Raw genomic sequence first — 24,232 nt, 5'->3', positions numbered from 1 at the left:
ACGGCTAATTACAGTAGCGACAACATTAACATGAAGAAGCTCCAAAAATGGTCCAGTGCCGCTCCCTGTATAAAAAGTATGAGGTCAAAATGTGTGTTTTGGCAGGACTAAGCATGACCGTTTGGCTGACTCGGCACACTGTAGTCATCCAAGCTCACGATATCCTTTCCTCTCCGCTTGTGCCAGATTGAGAGCAGCGTGGGCTTGGTTCACAAAATGAAAAGTCGGGCAGAGGGACATTAAGCACTACAGGAGAACACATTCTAATTCATTTTTCTTGGTATTTTGGTCTTTGAGTGCCTTACAACTTTTGTTTTAATTGTTCGTAAAATGCTAGACAGTTTTTGAGATTTAAAGCTTCTGTGAATACATTTTATTTTGGGACATTTTGCAGATTGTAAGTAGGCGAAGGTAGGAAGGTCATAAAAATATGGGGGGATGGTGATGGTGGAGAGTTTACATGGGGGAAGGAAAAACAAAATGTAATGCATAAATAATTATTCACTTTCGTGATGGAGAGTAATAAGTTTTGTTTACATGAACAGTTGGAATTGGGCTGGCCCAGTTCACTCATTGGGAGAGTAAACTTAGCTCGGATTCCCATGGCAGTCTGCCTGTCAAATGTAGCCCGCATTATTTGAGCGGATCAGCTCATTTTGCGAAGGGAGTTGTCCGCTTTCAACTTGGCCGCTCTTGGAAAATACTTGTGACTTAATGAGGTCAGCGCAGAAGAGGTGCACGCCGATATAATGGCATCTCTTGCAGAGGTCTACTCTGGCACTTGTATTTAGTTTTTAAAATCAAGGCAGAAAATTACAACAAAAATATATATTACGTAAAATAAACATGGCGGGGTGGTGTTCAAAATGTACAACAACTTAGAATTGCTTCCCTCTGACCGCAGAGGGAAGGGAGGGGGAAATAGTGGGAGTGGACAGAGTGGACAGCCTGAACCTACAGAGCAACACGTTGCAACATGACCAGAGTTGTGTCGAGTTATTCCAGGATCAGCAATGCATGGGTTGGGTCAGCTATTGAATGGTGCGGAGGAAAGACGGCATCAGCCTCAATTTCAACAAGGGGAGGGATTCAGCGATGAGAATGGCGAGGGGAGGATGTTGTAAACAGTGGCAGCATGGCAGGAAGGAGAAGAGCAACCTCAAGTGACAGTTCAAGTTGGGGGTATAAAGACAATTATATGAATGATTTAACAGAGGGCGTGGAGAGGAGGTGTGGTATGAGATGAGGTTGGAGACTGAGGCAGGGGTAAGAGAATGCAAATTCTATAAAACTAAGGGAATTTTGTAATTGACCTCTGATTGGATTAAAATTCCAGTGGAGGAATCTTTCCAGTTTATGCATTGTGTAACGTAGGTAACACTGCTCACCTGCCACGCTCATTAAATAAAAAAAATTCATGTTAGGGCATGTGGGAAAGTGCAGTGCCCCTAGTGTGGGTAAAATATCACTGTTAGGGATCTCAGAAGTAGTTATGTGATATCACCTTCCATGGGTTGTTCTCTAACAAAAGGTCAAAATCTTTATTTATCCAGCTATGAAGCTATATATTTCACAGATGTCCATCAATGAATGTACTGTTCTGTGAGTTCTGAACAAATATTTTCATGACATGGAATCAATCACACAATTAAATTATACTTGGAGAAAAAAAGACAAAAAAAATGTATATGTTTGCTTTGCTGCCATCACGTATTTTATTTGGTTTGTCTTTTAAAAGAAAAGTAGTCAACAACTTGACCATTGATATTTCTGGGTGCTCGTTTGCATATTTGTAAAGTTAAGCAGATATGCAGTGATTCACCAAATCCACGATTCTACGAACTGTCTTGAAATTGGGATAAGATCTTACTCTAGATTTGATTATTTAAGTTTCATTTTCTGTTTCATTTATATTCCCTGTCTTGTATGTTGTATTTTACTCTTTCATTTTGCTATCCTAAACAGTAACATTTGCAAACAATATTTAACGTGTACTTTTAAGCACATGATTATATGCATGTATCACACATGTAAGAAATTAAGTTTTATCTCTTAAACAATCGTTACATTCCACTTAAGCCAGGACATATCTGACACCTAATTTATTGAACGGTTATGCTAAAATGTGAGGTCACATGACAGATGGTACATTCTCAATAATCAGGAGATAAATTATAAAAATAGCATTGCATATTCTCAAATGCATTATTACTCATGCTCGGAAATTCCAGGCCATTAAGTCAGTTTTTAAATGCCTAAAATTAACAGAATCAACTCTGCATTGATTATAAAAGCAATTCGAAAATAACACTTACTACCCGGGAACAAAAAATATTTACAAAAATTGTTACAGTGTTATCACTGCATATGCAGTGGATTCAACATAGAATTAAATCACTGGCAAGATATGTTATGGACAAGCGAGTAAAGCAAACATTTTTGTAATTAATAGATAATAGTTCAAATAAAGCAATTCTCAAATGGGATGTATTTTATTTATCCGTTATTGGTGAATTACTCAAGGCATTATCAACAGAACCATTAACAAGTCTTAGTACCGCCGAGTAATTATGTAGCATGATGTTGGTTTTGTGTGCGCAAGTTTTTGGGTTGACCTGCTGATCTCTGAACACACGGTCACACGAGCCCACATTGTTCTGCAACAGGGTCCCCACCCTCACCCCGCCCCCACTACAAGCTGTGTCCTTGACCGTTGCTGCGATCAGACGACGAGGCCATTCGATTCATTGAGGCGGAACGGCTGTGGCTGCAGCGTGCGCTGCAAGGGCTGACCACCACGCTCCAATGCTGGGGTAACGAGCGCATCCGACCACCCGCCCTCCCTCGCAAACAATATTGAAACCGTGCCAGTAGCCCACTCTGTAACCCCGATCGTTTGAAATTGCCAATGACTATAAAAATAGCGGTACTCCTGTTGTTATTGCTACTACTACTTCTACGGATACCTTTAAAACCTCTATCGCAACTGCAGTATTGTACTACAATACCCGCTTTTGAAAACATTCCTACTGCAAATCCCACTTATGCGATCACCACTACTATTACCACCAAATACTGCCATGGTTTAACGGTTCGCATACCGTGCGATTGAGTAGAGTGTGAGTACTCCCAACAATTCCAAAGTATCTTGCTAGCATGGAAGAGTAGGCCAAATAATCTTTTGTACAGCTTCCTCTCATGGAGCCCCTTCCACTTGCAGTGGTGTGAGCAAGCAGTTGCAGGGCTGTACCTTTACCGTCTACTCGTAACATCCACTTATAACGCTCGTGTCACTTTTACAGTTACCTCTTTCATCAATTATGCCAGTACTACCACTGTGATACTTCCTGGTATTGCTGCTGATAAAACTTCTACCGATACAAGTAATATAGTCCACCCCTGCCTTGTTTTCCTGTCACATCTATTATCCACTGCCATAATCAATATTTTAAAAATAAATGTGTCCGCAGATGTATTCTTCATATTGTCCGCATCTTTTTATGGATAAACAAGTAAACCCGTAAAAACAAAGTTTTTCACTATAAATCCTTTATATGCGTGGCGGCTAGAGTCTTCTCGTCCTCTGGCTTGAGATGGCTGCCACCTATGGGTCAGATGATTGTCTGCCAGTATTAAGCAATTGGTAATTAAATATTTAATTTGTTTTCCCTAAACAGTGTAAAATTTTGGGAATTTTTTTTCACGAACATTAATTGTCTCGCACAACGAGTCTGTGTGGAAAATGTCAGCTCGATTGGATTACGGGAAGTGGGTTAAAAAACGACTGAAAGATTTGCACGGTCGTAAGCAAGCAAGCACGCAAGCACGCAAGCAAGCAAGCGAACTTAATATAAAGGATTTAAAAATATATTCGCCTGTGGAGGACGCGGGGATCGATCCCGCGACCTTTGGCATGGGAAGCGAGGGCGCTACCAACTGCGCTACTCCGCCACGGCCTGTGGAGGGGTTACGCTCTGGGCTCTTACACTCTGACGTTCAGCCAAAGCCATGAATGCGTTCTATTTGAATATATGTAAAATAAAAATTTTTTGCCTAAAAAGTGTAAAATTTTGGGAATTTTTTTTCACGAACAATAATTGTCTGGCACAACGAGTCTGTGTGGAAAATGTCAGCTCGATTGGATCACGGGAAGTGGGTTAAAAAAACGACCGAAAGATTTGCACGGTCCTAAGCAAGCAAGCAAGCACGCAAGCAAGCAAGCAAGCACGCGAACTTAATATAAAGGATTTAAAAAGGGTCAATCCGAGGTGGCGGGAACTTCATCCTATCATTGCTGTTGCCTCGCACATAAGTCACACAGGAGTGTCTACAGGAAGCACTAACTGCATTCTGCTATCCACTTTATTTGTGGACAAGAATCCCCCGAAAATGGTGACGGATTCATCCAGTTGTCTGCATTTATTTTACTGGATAGCAATCAATCCGAAGTAGTCTCCTGGCAGTACTGCATGTATCCGATTTTCCATGTCTTTTAACAAATAAGAGGAAGAATTATCTGAAAGGCACATCAAATTCAACTGTGTTTTATATATGAATAATATTCGCTCAAACGTGCTCTTCCAGAAACACAAAATGTATCGTGTTTGCATTTTTGCATGAATAGGGGTAGATAATAGTATCTGATAATTGTGCCTCCCATGTTTACACGGAAAAGAGAAGTTTCACTGGTGTAATATTACATGTTGGCTATAAATAATCACTTATAATTTATCTACCATATATCACTGCAATAAAATTCTTACAAAACATTTCAACGATGCTGCTACTTGGGACTTTCGAATAATTCAAATTACCATTATAGTATACAACTGTTGATTGCCGATGCTGCTTTGTTAAGTTTACGATACGCTTTTTAAACATGTTATAACGAGTACAGTGGCTGTTCGCAAAACATTTTTGTTGGTTTGCCATTTAATATAGAGGATGCAAGGAAGGAGCTGGGAGAGGCAGCTCAGAGAAGTGGTGTGGGTGGAGCACCTGGCAGCTCTCTCCCGACTCTGCCGGAGTACGAATTTGAGGGACTTCTTGCTGCGTGTCGATCTCATCGCCGGTAATTCCATCGTTATTTTTCAGAGTTGTATTTCTAAACAGCCCCTTCACGCAGCATTCACAGGGTTGTTGTAAATTTCGATGTAAAGCTTTCATGACTGCAGGGATTCATCTTCTTGGTTCTTTCGGTAAAGTCACGTAGAAGGGAAATAATAAAATAATGAAACTAAAACATAATAAAATACAATTCTCACGACTTTTCGGCCACAACGCATTGAGACGCTGTCTTTCCGACATACCTGTTTTTCACCTAAGGACGGCTGCTTGCGTTGTGGCCGAAACGTCATGAGAATTGTATTTTATTATGTTTTAGTTTCATTATTTTATTATTTCCCTTCTACGTGACTTTACCGAAAGAACCAAGAAGAGGGTTGCTGTATGTGTGTCTTTTTGTATGCATAGTGGGGAGCGGTAGTGTCGCGGTTAGCGCGCTTCGCTCCAAACCCGGCGACCCGAGTACGATCCCCGCTCACGGCCAACATTAGTGACGAATTATCTGAACTGTGCCTTGGCCTCCCTTAGATCGACTCAGCCTCAAATGAGTACCTGGTGTGTTGTGTAAACATCGCCTGGGAAGACAAAGGCGATCGGGCGTGGTCCTGTCCACCCACCCTCTAATGTGCCGTGCCAGCCTTCATAGGTGTTCGTTAACAGCACTTGCCCCAACAGTCTGTTAAAGCTATAGGGGGGTCTTTGTTTTATTGTACGCATCAGATAAAAACACAAGTTAGGATTCCCGGCCACGGATAATATTCGTGGTGGGTTTCATATCTGAATTGGTTGTGGCCCCCTCCCACTTCAATCTACAATAATTAGTGCTGGTGAAGTATGGTCAAACAACCGTCACTGACGATACGACATGGGGAGGCCTTCAGCCAGCAGTGGATTGATAAAGGGCTAGTAATTATAAATATTTAAACCAACTAGGCAGCAAAAGATACCGTTTTTGCAAGGGGGACCTAAATAAAATGTAAGATAGTTTTACGAAAAGTGAATCATTTCAATAGCGGTTTTAGAACTTGGCAACAGAGATGCTTACTTGGTCATTTTACTTCAAAAAATATACCCTGTTCATAAATATTACATTTAAGCTGTGAATGGACTAGAAATATGGTATTTTAAAGATGGGGACTGAATCCATGCTAAAACAAGTTTTTCCATCAAGATTCAATATTTTATCTGAGTTGTTTAACGTCTAGATTTGAAGCTTTCGTGACTGCAAGGATTCATATTCTTAGGTTTTTTCGGTAAAGTCACGTAGGTAAAAAAAAACTTTACCGAAAAAACCAAAGAATATGAATTTGTTTAACGTCATTTGCATAACTTGGAAATCTTTAACACGGCATGTTGAAAGTACAGTACAATGCCTTTTTTAAAGTTGATTTTCCAGGCATGGGATTTTTGACGATGTGCTTAAGTGCAATTATTTTTATGAATTGTCATATTGCACTCGAGAGCTTCACCTCTCCGATTAGAAAAATCCCGCACACCACCTATTTCTTTTTTTATGTCACGCGCATTGAGTTAATTACCTTTTTACCACATCGCATTCAGATTTGTTTACTTTGAGGCCAGTTTTTTTCTCTCAACTTTTTTGACGTTACCATTTTCCACCCAAGCAAGGTGGTGGGGGGCGGGGGGCCCTCTACCAGGTTTAGTCAGCCTGAAATAATTATCCCTTTGCTTTGGAGTCCAAAAAGGCAACCGTGCGTGGTGCCGGTTCGCCAAGAAACAAGTGTTCACTCGCAGCACTCCGCAAGCACTACCGAATCTTCTTTCCAGTTCTAATGCGCAACAGCTGCTCTAGGTAAAGACTAACAGATCGGGCACTTTTTGGCTACATTGGGAAAACTCGTTGCAGCTGCTGCTGCGTTGTGACAACATCCATTGCTATGGTGGGGGAGGCTGATTGGAGCACCATATATGTACAGGTTTTCCAAATAACCTAAACAGTACTCGTCGCTTAGCCCGAATTACACTGATTAAGCATGATGTGGGTATTCTGAAAAACCCGGATTGGCATAATTGGTTAATAGCCAAGAAATCCAGCTTCGTCCCGGATTGTGGAATGTATAACTGTATTGATTCTTCGCATGTACAGATTAACAATACTGTACTTTTTGGGCTTCCACTATATTTGAGACCATATCACGAAAGCATGAATTAAATGGCTTACTTTAACATGCTGACCCAACTTAAACAGCACTAATGCATTGTCCAACAGCTGCTGGAGTGTATGTCTTGTAATTGGGGTATATTTCTAAACATCGCCACATGCAAGATTGATCTTTATCTTGATGTCCACGTGACCTGTTGGCAGAGGTGGGACAAAGTCATTGTTATGCAAGTCACAAGTAAGTCTCAAGTCTTTGCTCTCGAGTCCCGAGTCAAGTCGAGTCAAAGATGAGGCAAGTCCAAGTCGAGTCTGAAGTCATCAAAATCATGACTCGAGTCTGACTCGAGTCCAAGTCGCATGACTCGAGTCCACACCTCTGCCTGTTGGCCACCCAGTGCTTCCTGTGACTTGCGTGCACAAGGATTGCTCGTTGCCAGTCGTGTTGCTGACTAAATGATGCTTGGGCTTTCGGTGCCATGGAACAAGTGCCGGCTTATAAGCCCTGTCTTTATATCGATTGATGACCGTAACGTTAATACATTTCAATGCAATTGAGATTTATACGACGCATTAACGCAACCACATCACGAGGCACTGTACTCCAGAAAGAGCGGGTATGTTAATCCTTTCATTATTTATGGCCTTATCTTTCATCAAACATTAATTATTTTTACATATTACAGCAGCCCATGGGCACAGGCTTTTGCTGTGCTGCTGCCACCTATTGCTCATACAAAGTGCACAGTCCTGGTGACAGGACCAACTGGCCATAATCCCACTTTAATCCGACTTTAAAACCCCGCTGCCAAAGGCAAAATGGTAAATCTGCGATTTTAATGTTGTTTGCGAGTCCCTACGTGCACAATGTTTTTACTTGTTACAAGCAGCAACATAGTTAATTATGGCCTCGAGGATGTGGTAGGTTGACGAGGGTTGGAGTTGGGGGGGGGGGGGTGCTTGTGGATGGACAGGGGGTGGGTGCTGATGATGATGGTAGTGGGTTGGCTAGGGTTGCGGGGGGCGGTGTAAGGCCAGCAAACGGTTGACGAGGGTTGGAGTTGTGGGGGGCAGGGGTGGTGGTGCTTGTGGATGGACAGGGGGTGGGTGCTGATGATGATGGTAGTGGGTTGGCTTGGGTTGCGGGGGGGGGTGTAAGGCCAGCGAGCGGTATAAACAAAACTGAACGATTTTCCATTCGAAGGCTCGACCGCAGTCCGAGCTGCTGCCCAAACGCACGCACGGGCGCAGGGCGGGCGGATTTATTATCGGGCGAACATCTCCGGGGCCTTTCCTGCGCATTCAACCGCTACCTCCTCGCCTTCCACCACCACCAGCATCTCCCCCCCCCCCCACCCTGGAAACATCGCTTTCTGTTTTGGCCGTGGCAAGTTGACTTTGGAACCATTCTCTTCTCCACAGCCCTCGGTGTTTGCGCGTTGGGAGAATTCTGCGTTTCGTCTTTTCATTTGTAACGTGTGTTGCTTTTTGACTGTTGACACTTCACATTGTCGGTCTGCTTTTGGATAGTTGTGTTTCTTTTTTTAACATTGTGTTTATGGTCAGTTTGGATATTTGCTGTTGTTGTTGTTGTGGCTTTATGTATGTATGTATGTTTTCCTGCATGTTGATCTTTCTTGATCTTTGTTCAACGCTCTAGGTTGTAGCTGAATGTCTCACCTTCAGATGCCTGTTCCTCTTGTAGTATAAATATACAACCATGTATAAAGTTTGTTTTCATCTGCTTGTTTACGCTTATATGTGTTCATTGTGTGTGTGCTGTACATATATGATAACCTGAGTGTAATATAGCATATGACTATGTACATACACATCAGGTTTTGTGTTTCCGTGCATTTAATTAAAATAGAATATACATTTTTTCAGGAATATGTAAACTATAAAGCATGCGTGTATAACAGTGTTATGATATTATTAAATGTTTATGTAATAATATTACTCATGCAAGTACTTTTATATGTATTATCCATTGCCCCGGCGGCATTAGTTGATGGTAATCTGCACATTACCATTGCTTAAGAGTATGATAGGAACAATACTTGTTAACAAGTGGAGTTTAAAAATTGTGTCAAATTGCATGCAATATTGTGCTTAAAAAGTGTAGAGGTAAATATTGAAGGCTTAAGGCGTGTATATTTATTTTCTAAATGTTATCCGCAACAACGTTCACATTTAATGCGATGTCTACGTGTTCTTGCATCGTTCGTGTTAAGCACGAGTTAAAGATATGCGTGTGGCGGTGTTTGACATACAGGGGTTTATCATTACACGAAGGTGAGGTTGACAGCTTGACAGCTTTTACGGCAGTCATGTAGACAACTTGTGGAGGGAAGCTGGTTGAACATTAAACGAAGACTGGCGCTTCTCACATTTGTTTTTCAGAATTCACAATGCTGCAGATACAAAGGTAAGAATGGATTTTCGTTTTGTCCTTCCTGTGTTGAATACGACCTGTTGGTATACAAATCTAATGTATGATGATACCATTTCATTTTAACAAGGTAAACACGTGTGTATGGTCAGAGTGAATAATGACATACCCACATCTTGGGTTTATGCACCAGTTCAAAGGTTTGGGTCTGTTAATTTGTTTCAACTCTTTCACCATCTGCCAGTGTTTTTCATTGTCACATGTCCGCACTATTTGACAGATATTCTATGTTTATTTTAATTTAAAGTTGGTCACATTTTAGCTCCGGGCTAGTCGGTGATAACTACAGCTCCATTTCGTTTAACGGCACAAGTTTATGTTGTTTGATTTGTCCCTTGGGAATACATTTCGGAGGTAGCATTTATTTCTCACAGACCTGAAAAAAAAACACTACGAAAGACGATGCAATTGAGAGTTGATTCTCAAAATATACAAATTAAACTACTGTATATTCAAGTGAACAAAGTAAATTGAACCTCATGCTCAATCATTGGGTGCTCTCCATTGATGGGCTTGATCCAGTGGTAGACATGTCCCTGTTCCTTTGCTCGGGACCAGTCTTTCCAGAGACAACCTTTTGTTTCCTTACCACAAAATTACGCTTATCGGTAGTACTACCCACCGACCCGGGATAAATTATTGTGATAAGTCAATCTTGTCTGGATTTTCTACTCGCGTTGCCACTGCTGGAACCTTGCCCTACCAACTAAACCTATTGTGTTTTTTGAGGCCTAATTTACTTTCCGAACTCTATTATACGATGAATTGAAGATATATGGATTGAGTAAGCAAGAGGTCAGTAGTGTGGATGTTGGAGTATAGCACAGTGGCTATAGGGAGACGACTACCAGCGTTCTACTAACTACAATCTATTTACGTCATTGTGGTCAGGGCAGTGTGTCATTGTGAGAGTGGGAGCATGGTGCACTTGTTTCTTGAAAAAGTACGTGCAGAAATATTACTCTGTTTTTGGACTGATTGCTCTGTCCACTTGCACGCATGCATGTTGAACACCTGTACGCAGACGTAGAAACCTCAATTTTCACTTGCAAAAGTGTGCGTGTGACAGCGTTGACAAGACTCCGGCACATTCCTGTTTATGGATGTTTAGAATGTGGATACCTAGGACAGGTATTGCGGGTGGACCGAGATCAAAATTATGAACTTGAGAGGGGGATGAAAGCAGTTTGGATTGCTTTTGAAAATCCCAACTTGGTCATGAAAATGAAAATAGCAATGTAACTAAAGAACATTTCTTTAATCGGTGTATTTTACCTCCGGTGGTATATGGATCAGAAACATGGACATTGGCAAAAAATGTGTGCAAATAAGTGTGTAGAAATACATGATGGGAATTACATTGAGAGACAGAAATAGTAACATGGATTAGAGAACATATGCATCATTTAAACTGTCAAGAAGAATTAGTGGGCTTGGGAAGGATACGACGCTTGAAGTGATGATGGCCAGTGGTCGAGACTGACGACAGAGTGGCAGCCAAGGGATGGAATGTAATGGAAAGAACGTCCACTGTGGAGATGGAGTGGTGGAATTAGCACGTGCGCAGGTGCTGGGTGTGGAGTGTTTTATTGCAGGACTGCATGTTGGCAGCTTGGCCTTTATCCAGCAGTGGATTGATCATGGTTGATGGAAATGTTGATGACTAAAAATGTAAAACTACAATATAGGCCTCACAAAGTATTTCTACACGCGTTCCACTCGCGTCATATCCCCGCCAACATTCTATACACACCTCGGACAATGACAGAATTCCAATAAAGTAAAGTTTACACGTGTACTGTCATAGATTTAGTACCTTGGAAAAGCACTTCCAACTTTCAGACGAGTTCAGACGACGAGATGGCTAAAGAAAACCATGCAGAGTTCGTACTCTTGACCCAAAAGTTTCTGCTGTGTATTAATAACGTCAATGGCAGTGTTGTTGACCAGCCTTTCCACTAGTTACGTAGTCCGAAAGAATTGGGTTTTTTTTGTCTTGTCCTTGCCATGTTATCAACTGCTAGCAATTCCTAAAATGGTGTTTTGGACAAAGTATGTATATTTTAGAGAGTTGAAAAAAAAATCTTTCCAGAAGACCACGTGCAACAGCTGTAAATTGTATTCTTTTTTTGTTGGATGAGGGGTTGGGTGGAATGGTGAGATGTGAGCATGGATCGGGCAAAGCTAAAACATTTTTTATAGGTTGGTATTCGTAATTTGTTGTAATTTGTTGAGCTGAAACAAATTGGCAGTACCCATTACAATTGTCTTAAAAAATAACACAAACCTGAAATGGAAGTCGTTTTTGATTGCTTACTCAGGTATTTATACACAGTACTGTACCAGGTTACTGATAATCCCCCCAGTCCAAGGATAACCGAAAATCAATAAATGGTCATAACATATATCATAAACACGGAACCTTTTTTTTCCTCACGTAACTGCGATACCAGGACAAAAGATGCTCGTTCTGCAGTGCTTTATTCTGCTTTGCTATCGCCATGACAAACGGTTCAAAAGCCCAGGGTGTGTAATGAGGTGCAGTTCTTAAAATATCTCGCTCGCCTGACAATTAGCAAATTGCCACATGTATGTACAGTACTTAACCTGTGGAAAGGTTCACTTGAACCTCACTGGGTTTTATTACAGGTCTCTGGTCATGCACATTTACACGAGGAATGCGTAATTAGGAAGAAGTTGTGCATGTGACCACACTACCTTCACACGTTACGTGAGCGATGTTGTGTTCAATTCTGATGTAGAATGTTTACATGCTGGCTTTGCCTATTGTATCACCGATGTTGCTATTCAGAGGTATACGGCACACCTCATGGCAAGGTTCCACTATCATATAAAATGTTTTCAACAGACGGGACATCGTTTACCTAAATGATAGGAACGGGTTGATTCGATGGATACATTTCTTTGCACACTGGGATGGATGAACGGGAGACAATTAGCTTTCGGAGCCGTGCTGACGCTACCGCCGCCGCAGAGACCATTTAATATTAATCAGGCATAAAGCTTTCGTGACTGCAGGAATTCATACTATTTGGGTCTTTCGGTAAAGTCACGTAGATATTTTTTTTTATATCTACGTGACTTTACTGAAAGACCCAAAGAGTATCAATGAGGCAGTTTAACTGTCGTAAGTTTTGCAGCTTTTAAATTGTCCCCAGGCCAGTTGCCGGCCATTTTTTTCAGCCAATTTTAGTACATGCATGTGCTTAATGTCACCCTTTCTCAATTTGTTTCTTTTTCGAATTCGACTTGTAAGTTTGAAATTCGCTGTGCTTCCATTAATAGGAATGAATACCGCAGCAATTACCGCCTTCCACATTTCCAACCCAAACATTCAAATGTGCAAATATTGACAAATTCATGGGCGGTAGGGGTGGGTTAAATGCACAGGAGATGCCTGGCTGGGTGGCTATAGTCGGTGGTGACCATGTGACTATGTTTGAGCTTGTAACGTGGGAGGTCACGAATTTGGGCCACACGTTGGACAAACCAAAAAGAGCTTTGCCTACCTTGAAAAGAGTTTGTGTGATCTGCCGTTTTGCTGGAGTCAGCTCAGTAGCTGAGTGATCGAAATTAAATGTGTGTATGTGTGTGCGTATGTATTTCTGATGTATAAAACACCACGTGAAAATCGGTACAAATTGGTCCTATTGAGCTTTCAGAGTTCATTAGCACTGCTGATGCAGAACAAGGAAGGTTGTTAAGTAATAAACATTGGCTTTTTGACAAGTCTCGTCATAAAAGTTATACTCTTTGGATCTTTCGGTAAAGTCACGTAGATAGAAAAATACTTTAAAGATCACGACGTTTCGATCAGGTGAAAAGATACAGCAGGCGGACTGCTGCCTCAGCTGCCTCAGCAGTCCACCTGCTGTATTTTTTCACCTGAAGACGATTGCTTGTGTTGCGATGGAAACGTCGTGATTTTATTCTTTTTCTATCTACGTGACTTTACCGACAGACCCAAAGAGTATGAATTCCAGCAGTCACGAAAGCTTTAAGTCAAGATATAAACGTTATAGTCGATACGACAGGCAATTGGCACACTGGTTAGAACAGTTTTATCGCATTTTAAAGGTTTCCAGTGCAAATCATGGTTGGGACAAACTCAGCCGAGCATCTCTCCGGGGTCAATAAAATTAATTCCAATGCGTGAGAATTCATACGTGGCCTACATATGGACAGACTGGGCCTCAATGGGAATGTAGAATTTTCACAACTGACTCAGGGGCCACCAATAGAACTGACTTTGATTAATTATACGACAACAATAATTGACATTGGTGCACAAATGACAAAAACTTTCATCAATAAATCTGCCCTAAAAGGAAAACAAAAATGGGGTTTTGGCCAATTACCCTTCGTCATAGCAGAGCGAGCATGAATGAGGACCTTTGCCCAAAACGTGACCTGTTTTTTTTATATATTGTTTTCCTTTTAGAGTTGTTAACGATGAATTGTGTTTGAGAAGGTTAAGAATCTTCAATGAATAAACAATTTCTAGATTGCGGTGTACTTAAGCCATGCGTATTATACATTCAATCTCCGTATACCTTTGGAATCGTTTGTTATAACAAACCGTTGGTTATACCCTTGGAGCCATTCACAAAACAAATGTTTGGATAATCAATCGACAAGATTTCTAAAATTATGTAACTAATCCAGCACCTATTTTAAGTCGGCATATTTGTCGTGAAATCATCCAATGTTTACACGCAAATATATTTTTTTATGTGCCATCAGTACTAACATTAACAAGTTGGCCCGAACGTGAATACTTTTAAACGCTGTTGGGCAAATGATGTCACGCTGCCCATAAAAAAAAAATCTTCTGTATTTGGACATTGATGTAAATACTGTTTTAACCAGGGTGGTCCTACGTAGTTATGCAGCCTTTATTTAAACCAGGTGAGAGTCAAGTGAGACAAATTGTTCAATTTGCGAGAACTGGGGAGTAGGTCACTTCTGTAAATTAACAACAAACGTGGAGAATGTGTCCTGTATGTTGAACTTATTCTGCACCGTACGTAGCAACCGTGCTAATAGGAGCTCAGGTTTGACCTTTCAACACCCAAATCGGTGGCAATTAGGGTTCTCGTCAATCTACTCTGCACAAAATAAGTATGTACAGGGATGTAATTTTTTGCTTACAGCTGGGTTTAGTGCTGACCCCACCACCCACCCATGTGGCTCCTTGACTGAAATGTGTGTTGCAAAATGGCACTCAACCCAACATTTTTAATTGTGTTGTAAATTAGACTTTTGTCTTTACGTGTACTTGTATTTAAATGAAATTGAGCACCCATGTGTTGTGATTTTGGAGTAAATGTTTAATGTATGTATGTATGTTGAACTTCTTTCACGCAAACGTAGCCAACCGTGCTAATCGGAGGTGACCTGGGTTAAATATCTTCTAATTTTGACCATTTAATTTGACGTCTAGCAAACCCTCTTAAATCAGATTTTATGTATATACCTCCTATAATCACTCAGGAATGTCCATCCTTAATGCTCATGACGTCACTCCACGGCGACCAGCCCCCCTCATTAATAATCATGAGCAGGTGATATCACTTTACATGAAGCACCCTCCCCCTTATTAATAATCATGAGCAGGTGATGTCACTCTACATCGTACAGCCCCCCTCAATAATCATAAGGTGACGTCCTCCAAATGGACACCCCCCCCCCCCATTCATAACAATTAGCGGGTGACGTCACTCCACAAGGGGGCCGAGGCGCCTCCTCCCCCTCCTCGGCGTCAACTTACAACCCTCACTACAAAGGCAGAACCCTGACGTCATCACGCGATCTCCCTAACGCTGTTGAGACATAAAAGTAAAAAGGACGTCATGATGAACAAGGGATTATAACCTTAAAATGAAATAGGTCTGTGTCACCACGCCCTTACAAACTGCACACGCGTTAATACAATGAATATCACGTCGCGGTCTGCTTTTCGCTTGCAAGTTTGATTTACTGCAATACACACGTCCTTGGACGGGCAAAAGGCCGTCTAATACTGAACTGGTATTTTGCATTTGACCAAGACTTTCAACTTTGTTTTTTTTTATGTTCACAACTATTCGGGTTATTTGAATAAACAAAGCTAATTTTTGAATTTCTCAATCTACTCAACTTTTCTTGACCGACTCTTGGGCTTCAACATCTCAGATATATAGAAAATGCAATTAACATCATAGATTGGTGCATTTACTGAAGCAGTTCTCAAAAGGGTGAACTGACCAAACATCCTCTGCAGGACCCATCTGAAAAAAAGTTTTGACTGTTGATGTCTTGCAAAAATAAGGACTTTATCAAATTAATGAAATATCCACTTAAATTAAATCTACATACTATTGTCAATGAAATACACGTGTATAAAAATATAGTATATGTTTTAGTTTTCGGAAGCATTACAGATACATTGTCACGCACATTTCACCAAACTTGTGATATTTGGTGTACCAATATCCGAATGTATAGGCATAATATTTTAAGACAACCCATACATATTGTAATGTTAAACCTCCTCACTGATTTGACAATGGGACTTGATGTCCTGGACCTTGAAATGCAATTCATTGAAGAAGAAAAAACAAGTACTCTTAATGTTTTGGAGATTGTTAAATTACTGACGGGAATTAATGCACGTCATTCGGTCCAATGTGCAACACCTACACAACGCCCCATCGCATCCTGTGGTGCTGCGATCGCATCCTGAGCTGATTGTGAGCCTGGAGAAGAGTGTTCGTGTGTTTGTGTGCGCACAGTTTTGCCGTTCAGTGTGTCGGCGTGTGGGTTGTTAATTTTGTTAGCACATTTTGCGCACTTATGTTCTAATTATGTGTGTATGTTGAATTTATTTTGCGCACCCTATGTAGCCAACCGTGCTAATCGAAGGTGCGGGGGAAGGACAAGAAACTAAACACAAAAAGCAGTTCTAAAGAAATATGTGTTCAATCTAGATTTAAAAGTGCATAGCTCCAGTGGCTTCCTAATATCGGAAGGAAGATCATTCCAAACGACGGCAGAAGTGCATCTTGTCACAAGTGTGTTTTTCTAGCTGCGATTCCGTGATTGCACCCTTGTGTTTGTGTGTTGTAAGTTACTTTCTGTTTATGTATTTGAGTATGTTAGCACACTAGGAAGCAATAATTCCACATCATCAGTAAGTAATAGGCGTCTGAACCTGGCATGGGCCATCGGGCCAACTCGGACCAAAATCAGTATTAGTAGTGGGTACAAGAGCATCAACTCACGGGAAAACACAATTGGTCTTGCCGACCTTAATAGACGTTTATTTACAGTACTTGCCTTGACAGTTTTCTCTATGGCTACATTGAGGGGTGGGGGGGCGATCTTTGCAAGCACAAAGGAGAGTGTGTGTATCTGTACTTAGTATGCCAATATTTGTACGCGTATTTGAACAAGTGTACCGTATTTGCGTTTGTCAGCAGGAAGAGACATCTGGAGAAACGTTGGAGGGAGTCGTGAGTTTGGAAACTGCCACCCAGTCCACTGCCACGCAGTCCGCTGCCACCATGGCCACCCAAGTGAGCGGTGGGTACCACACCTCTGCCGAGAATCTTGAGTAATCCATAATAAAGTTTTTTTTTTGGGTTAGATCGTGTAAATATGAATGTGTTGTTAAACCCGCCACCACCCGACACAGCCAATTAGTAAGGTGTGTCACGTATACAAAACGTGGCGGTGTGTTCGAGAGTAAAGCCAAATTCCACCTATTGACAGTGAACCCAAGAGGTTGCATAAACTGTCTCTGCAATTTCATATTTTATTCAAATAGGGCTGTTTAGTCAACAAAAGTTAGTTGGAAAATCGAGTGGGTGCATTAACATTTAATATTTTTCTTCCAAAAACGTATCTTACTCACAAATCGGAAAAAAACGTTTATGCTATTTGGATTTTGGAATACATATATATCCATATGGGACTTAAATAAGCCATATATGATGATTCTACCCAGTTATAGACACTGCATAAATTACAGAAAAGTAGTGACCGTTTAAGGATACATTCTTTAGTAAAATGGAAAATTACTCAACCTTTTCATGAAAACATGGCAGTTTTGATTTCATTGAGTGGAGTTATTTCTCTTGCTTCTTTGCGAAGGTCCAGTAACAGATGATTGACATTCATCCCCTCACCTGTTTGTCCCTGCTCACAGAAACCTAGTATTAATTTACGAAAACTCTTGGTCATTATTTTGCGTTATTGTATGTGAACCTCACAGGGTGGTGTTGCGATTGAACTGCCCGTTGTGAGTTCCAATCCTGGTTAGTTATCTGTTCAGCAGATCATCTCTCTCTAGCGTTGAGTAAAGAAGTGCCACTTTTTGAGACTTCAGCAGTTGTTTTCAACTCTTGGTCATTATTTTGCGTTATTGTACGTGAACCTCACAGGGTGGTGTTGTGATTGGACTGCCCATTGTGAGTTCAAATCCTGCTTAGTTATCTGTGCAGCAGATCATCTCTCTCGCTTTGAGTAAAGAAGTGCCACTTTTTGAGACTTCAGCAATTGTTATCATGCGAGAAATATGCTCCTGCCATCAGAATGTGGAACTTTCACTCCTGGCGCAGGCTGTCCATGGAGATGAGTATTGCCCTGCGCTTGCTTGAAAAACGTTACTACCAGGTTATAAGACAGTGTTCCCCTCCGTTGTAAAGCAAAAGTTTGGGGGTACGTCAAATTATCCAGTAGATGTGTGCCTGTATAACCTGATCGACACTCCGCTCAAGTTTAGGTGTTGGCTTACTTTGAGTAACATCTTATAATCCTGACAATTTGGTATATCATAAAATATATCATGAAATATTACAACAATTGCGGTGAACAAAGATGGTAGTATGTTTTAATTGCATGAAAAAGCATGAACACGTGTCCTTTTCTTGGGATAATGCTGAATTGTGAACTATTAATGGTTCAACTGTAGTGTCGGTTATCGTATTGCCATAGACAAATAATGAATGAAGTGCTTTAACAATTGTTTTAATCCCTATTACTGCCATATCAGCATGTGGCTACTCCCTTGTGTTGGTTTAGGAACGGCATTAGCTGATATTTGTTCAATATCATTGTTTGCTTGCCTTTTCCTCCACGTACTATTTGTCTACTTTCCTGTTTTAATACACAGCAGTCTGGCAAATAAGTAAGCCAAGCCACCATTCGGCGAGGCGTGCATAATGCATTCTAGATTTGAAGCTTTCGTGACTGCAAGGATTCATACTCTTAGGTTTTTTCGGTAAAGTCACGTAGGTAAAACTAAATAAATAATAATTATTATAAATAATAATAGAAATAAAATAATGACATCCTTCACAGATGGCATCTCTTGAGGAAGGCCAGCGTCTCGAGAAGCTGTGACTTCTTGTCTCATTGTCTGTTAAAAACTCGAACAGATAGGTGGAATTCCTCCCCGTAGAGGGCATTAATTCTAGATTTGAAGCTTTCGTGACTGCAAGGAATCATATTCTTAGGTTTTTTCGGTAAAGTCACGTAGGTAAAACATCAAAATTAATGAAAATAAAATAAAATAAAAACAAAAATCACGACGTTTCGGAGGCAACACAAGTCTCCGTCATCAGGTGGGACCGTCACAGCCGAATTAGCTGCATCAAGTGAGGCAATGATTCAAGAAGTAATCCCTTATTGAAAGCGATGGGTATTACCTTGTTATCTCGGCATCTCTTGAGGAAGGCCAGCGTCTCGAGAAGCTGTGACTTCTTGTCTCGTTGTCTGTTAAAAACTCGAACAGATAGGTGGAATTCCTCCCCGTAGAGGGCATTAATTCTAGATTTGAAGCTTTCGTGACTGCAAGGATTCATACTCTTAGGTTCTCGAGACGCTGGCCTTCCTCAAGAGATGCCATCTGTGAAGGTGTCATTATTTTATTTCTATTAGAATTTGTATTATTTTAAGAAAAAAACATTATTTATTTATTTATACCTACGTACCTTTACCGAAACAAAAACTTAAGAGTATGCATAATGCATTTTGGCGATTTTAAAGCACAATTATAGAACACAAGTTAAATAACTTTAGGTGTTAATTTGCACAACGTTTGTTGGGCTCATCGTACCTTCCTATAATTTTCAATTGGCACACAGCAACTTAACTATGGTGGGTTGTCTTTTTTTTTAAACAGTTGCTGTTAAACATTGGAAGTGCTTACATACTGTCTAATATAGCCATGTAATGAGGCGTTCATTCATTGATGGCCATTGATTCTTCATCTCACAAATCCTGCATCGAAGCGTTGTGCATTGGAATCTCAGGTGCAAGTGACCCCCTCCAGCCACTAGAGGCTGCTGCATTCACCACTAATGAGGAAAAAAATGCTATACAGTAAAACCTTGGATTGCGAGCATAATTCGTTCCGGAAACGTGTTTGTAATCTAAAGCACTCGTATGTCAAAGCACTCGTATATCAGTTGTGATTACGTGACGCTCGGCAGACAAAGCGTATACACGTACTACTCGTATTGCAAGACCTCGCTCGTTTAGCAAATGAATATTTATTTAAACATTTTGCTCGTCTTGCAAAACACTCGCAGACCAAGTTACTCGCAATCCAAGGTTTTACTGTATATATTTTTAATCGAATCGTAACCCTAAATGACGACAATCAATTTACGTGCTGTGCAAAAGAAGTTCAACATACATTAATTGTGTCACCCAGTTATGAAGGACGTTGCATTTGATATCTATTCAAATCAGTGTCCAATATTCTGTTGTTCTTGCTTATAAAACCACATCTGTTTACGCATAGCTGTATGTGACAAGTGTCTGTTGTGTTAGCTTTACCTAAAGTAAAACCGTTTCAGAAAAACTACGCAACAAAGGAATGTTACCATGTAACAAAGGAATGTCTGAAGGAAATATTGAATCCTGACCAAGTGAACACATGTCCCTCTTAACAGCAGACGCAACAAAATCAATATCTTCGCCGTCTTCACCACCGCAGCTGCTGGACGACAGCCCTCCTGGGTCTCTCCAGGATGCAATGGAGAGACCGGCTGTAACGGAGCCCATTAACGGAGCTTGCAAATCGCTGGACACCGAGAGAATTTCGACGACCACTGAAGAGCAGAGGGTAGCGGTGGCGCAAGCGGCCGAGGGGTCCACCAGCGGCGCACACGTGAATCACGGGGCAGCGTGGGACACGGAGCTTTTGGACGCACAAACATCACCAAAGGTTCAAGGTCCTGCCGAGGACCAGAGGCCCTTGGAGTCGACGGTGAAATCCACGGACCTCGGGAGCGCTCTTCATGCACCCGGGGAAGTGACTGTGTCGAGGAGTGTGGCGGCCGGGGCAGGAGCCGCCTCACAAAAACCGCTCCGCGACGGAAGTCCGCCCGCGTGTTTGGACGTGCGGTGCGGGGAATTCGGCCACGTGATGAGGATCCCACCACCCGCGTACGCGCTGCAACCGGAAGAGGCCGACGAGGCTGGTGAAGGGCCACCGGAAGCACTGGCCACCGAGCCCAGTTTCCCATCCTCGGCGGCATCTGGAGATGGAATGGTAGAGACGGCTTGCGGTCGCAGTGAGAGTAGAGGCAGCCGAGTAGCTGGGGCCAGCATCGACAGCCTCACCGGGCCAATGACAGGTGAAGAGGAGGACCCAGAGCGAGCGGAGGAGACGAAGGAGGAGCAGGAGGAGGATGAAGAGGAGGTGGAGGAGGAGAGCATGGAGGCCGAGGCGACGGCTATGTGCACATTGGCCACGAATGGGATGCGCTTGCAGGAGGGAGATGAAATGGCGGAACTGGACGAAGAAGCCAAGAGGATCAAGATCGAGCAGGTAAGGAGTTTTGTTAGGGTTAATGTTAAATAAAACATGCTAAAAGAATGTAGTGTTTAGGTTTAGCGTTAAGCGGGTTGACTGTAGTGTTGTCCTTACCAAGGGGTTTTGCACGAGCATGAATGTGTCGCATGATCGTGACCTTGGCAGCCACAGTCCGGCAGAGATTTGTTTTTTGTGGTAGCATTCCAGTTAAAATTGTGGCGCGAGAAGAAAAAATACCTCCTTTTAAGGCAGCATGGTGATTTCACACTGGCAGAACCACTGGGCTGCTATGAACACACCAGACAAATAGGATTGTGTCTTGTGTTGTGTTTTTATGTCACGTTAATATCTTTCTCCAACAACTCTCCCGATATCTTGTGAACATATTAATTAAAGGGATACCATGTCTCATTTCCAAGTGTAAAATACCACACGTCTGCTGTATGTTATGCGGTTGTTTTAAATTACTCTTCATGTTCTGTCATATTTGTTTTATTAGCAAGCACACATTGTGTCTGCTCTAATCATGTCGGGGAGGTTTTAAAAAACAAAACATCAATGAGGTATTGATGAACTCTTAACCTTGGGACATTAAGCACGCATTGATTTTTCCCTAATGCTGTTGAAAAGCGGATACAGTGGGCTGTTTATTACATGCGATAGATGCACATAAAAACAAGTGCGTTGCTATGTGGGAGATGCGTAAAAAGCAGATATTGATTTGATAAAATTGTGCACGTGACATCCCCATGGGATTATGATCAATTAGCAGCTTGAAATGTGCTGTTAGGTAGACAATTCATGCCCATATGATATAGTTTACAGGTAGAAATATATTTTTACGGTGGTGATAGCCCAACTTAAAAGAAATAAAATAAAAATGACCCACAATTCGATTCGAACACAGAGTAAAACAAAATGTCATGGTGTCTTACAGCTCATATAGCCAGTTGAGCGACAATGACCAACAGTTCACCACCGTCAAGGGAAAATATCCAGGCAGGATGGCAAAAAATAGAGAGAGGTTTAAGAAATTTTACGAGCTACACAGATGCCGTTAAAACTAAAAAGGGGAGATAAATACAACAGTGCTGTTATATTGTGAAGCTGAAGGCCGGCGAGACTTGGATAGCATGGGCATGCGTTGAAAAGAGATGAAGAGGATTCAGTTATAAGAGCTACAGAGATTGTTGTTACAGAGCAGGAGGAGTAGAAGGAGACCTGAGGGTGAGGTGAAACGAACGAGATAGGAGAGTGGATGTGATTAAAGAAGAGCCACAGAATAGAAGTGCGTGGAGGAAGAAATCCAAGCAGCAGACCCCACGCAAAAATGGCACTTTTGACTTCGTTTCAGTTTCATGTATTTGGTATAGCCCTGGGAGCCATTCGGTTCTTGAATCGGGTGCAACCGCAACCAACAAAAACATGACCAAGAAAACATCTTAAAGTGACTATGCGCAAACAGAAAAATCCAGGAAAAAACAGCAAAAAATCTTCCAGAAAAATACACGAAAGTTGTGTGCAAAAATCCCAGTGGGATGCAAGTCAAACAACAAACAACCACAAGACAACTTAGATTAAATCCATAATTCTAACTCCGTACTACAACAAACAAACATGGCCAAACCAAAAAACTTTTCGAAATCACCAAAATAAAGGCATAAAAGCAATGTAACAGTGATCATAGGAACTGTGACCGAAATTTCACAATAAACGACATAAACAACATGTACCACCAAAACCCTGTAGCCATAGCTGGCTGCATGAGTCACTCCACAACAGTAGGAGCATCAGTTGGAGTATCAAAAAATGTCAATGCACCTTTAAAGATTAGCACACTAAATCTAAACACAAGATCATACTTTGCAGCAGTCATCCGGAGCGAAACATTTTGTTTTAGGCCACTGAATAGCAGTGGCAGCTAGGGGTGTACAACTCCTCTAGAGCGAGACTCGGGATTATACGAACCACTGTTGACGGATGACAAAGTGGTCCTCGGATTATAGAGGGATGACGCTTGTCCTATAACTCTGTCAACTGAGTTTTCTATTGTGTGAGAGGCAATCTCAGCTGGCTCTCGCCTGAAAGAAATACGGGTCATTTAATGTGTTGCTTGTCAGCAAATGCGATCCAAAGTGTGTGTTTCGTTGTGTGTCGGCGCCGTCTTGGTTGACATCTTGCCGCTCGCTCCTTTGCTCGCCGTGTGGCTGGTGCTGTGTGTCACGTGGTGGCGGTCAGTGGGCACGTCCGCAGAACCTCACCTCCATTCTGAAGAAGCGTGGGAGCGAAGGCTCTGTGAAGGATGGGGCGGACCGCGGCCGCACGAGGAGGCGCGTGCGGTTCTCCTACCCGGACAACTCCGCAATCGAACCAGGTGCGTGTTCTCTCAAACTATTTTTTTTAAAAATTTTATTTTTCCCACATCTTTGCTATTTCTCAGATGCGACCTGGCCGCAAAAGAGAGCTCAACGAAGTGGCTTATGTGGAAATTTAAAGCAGCCAAATACTCTAACGCGTGCTGCTAAATGTGGAGGGAAAAACTGGAGGACCGAGAAAAAAATTCACGTGACTACAGGGAGAGGATACAAACTCCAAATATACAGCAGCAGCAGCAGGCGTCAGGGTCGGAATCGAACCCACGACCTCCTGCATACCAGGCGAGGGAGTTAACATCTCACCACCACCAATAAGTGGCAGATTTGTGCCAGAAAGGCGCCGCCACGTATGTAAACATAAATAAAATTTACTTGACCATAATCCACTTCTTTAT

At 41.8% G+C, this 24,232-nt stretch overlaps 1 protein-coding gene across 2 annotated transcripts in view; it reads left to right on the top strand.

Annotated features, from left to right (window-relative positions):
* CNST (consortin, connexin sorting protein) overlaps window positions 1–24,232 on the top strand; it is a 38,422-nt gene that overhangs the window by 7,388 nt on the left and 6,802 nt on the right. Inside the window, exons 5-10 of one of the 2 annotated variants that reach the window (XM_078610141.1) lie at window positions 2,727–2,813; window positions 4,942–5,071; window positions 9,587–9,611; window positions 17,114–17,219; window positions 20,600–21,477; window positions 23,701–23,836. In XM_078610141.1, the coding sequence (XP_078466267.1) occupies window positions 2,727–2,813; window positions 4,942–5,071; window positions 9,587–9,611; window positions 17,114–17,219; window positions 20,600–21,477; window positions 23,701–23,836 (1,362 nt within the window). Of the gene's footprint in view, window positions 1–2,726; window positions 2,814–4,941; window positions 5,072–9,586; window positions 9,612–17,113; window positions 17,220–20,596; window positions 21,478–23,700; window positions 23,837–24,232 lie in introns of both variants that reach the window. The other variant, XM_078610140.1, reaches the window with a different exon arrangement.

Source organism: Lampetra planeri, chromosome 33, assembly GCF_965212315.1.
Source record: "Lampetra planeri chromosome 33, kcLamPlan1.2.h2, whole genome shotgun sequence".
In the NCBI taxonomy this organism is placed as follows: domain Eukaryota; kingdom Metazoa; phylum Chordata; class Hyperoartia; order Petromyzontiformes; family Petromyzontidae; genus Lampetra; species Lampetra planeri.
Note: the sequence above shows the minus strand (reverse complement) of the source record. Positions and strands in the feature narration are given on the sequence as shown.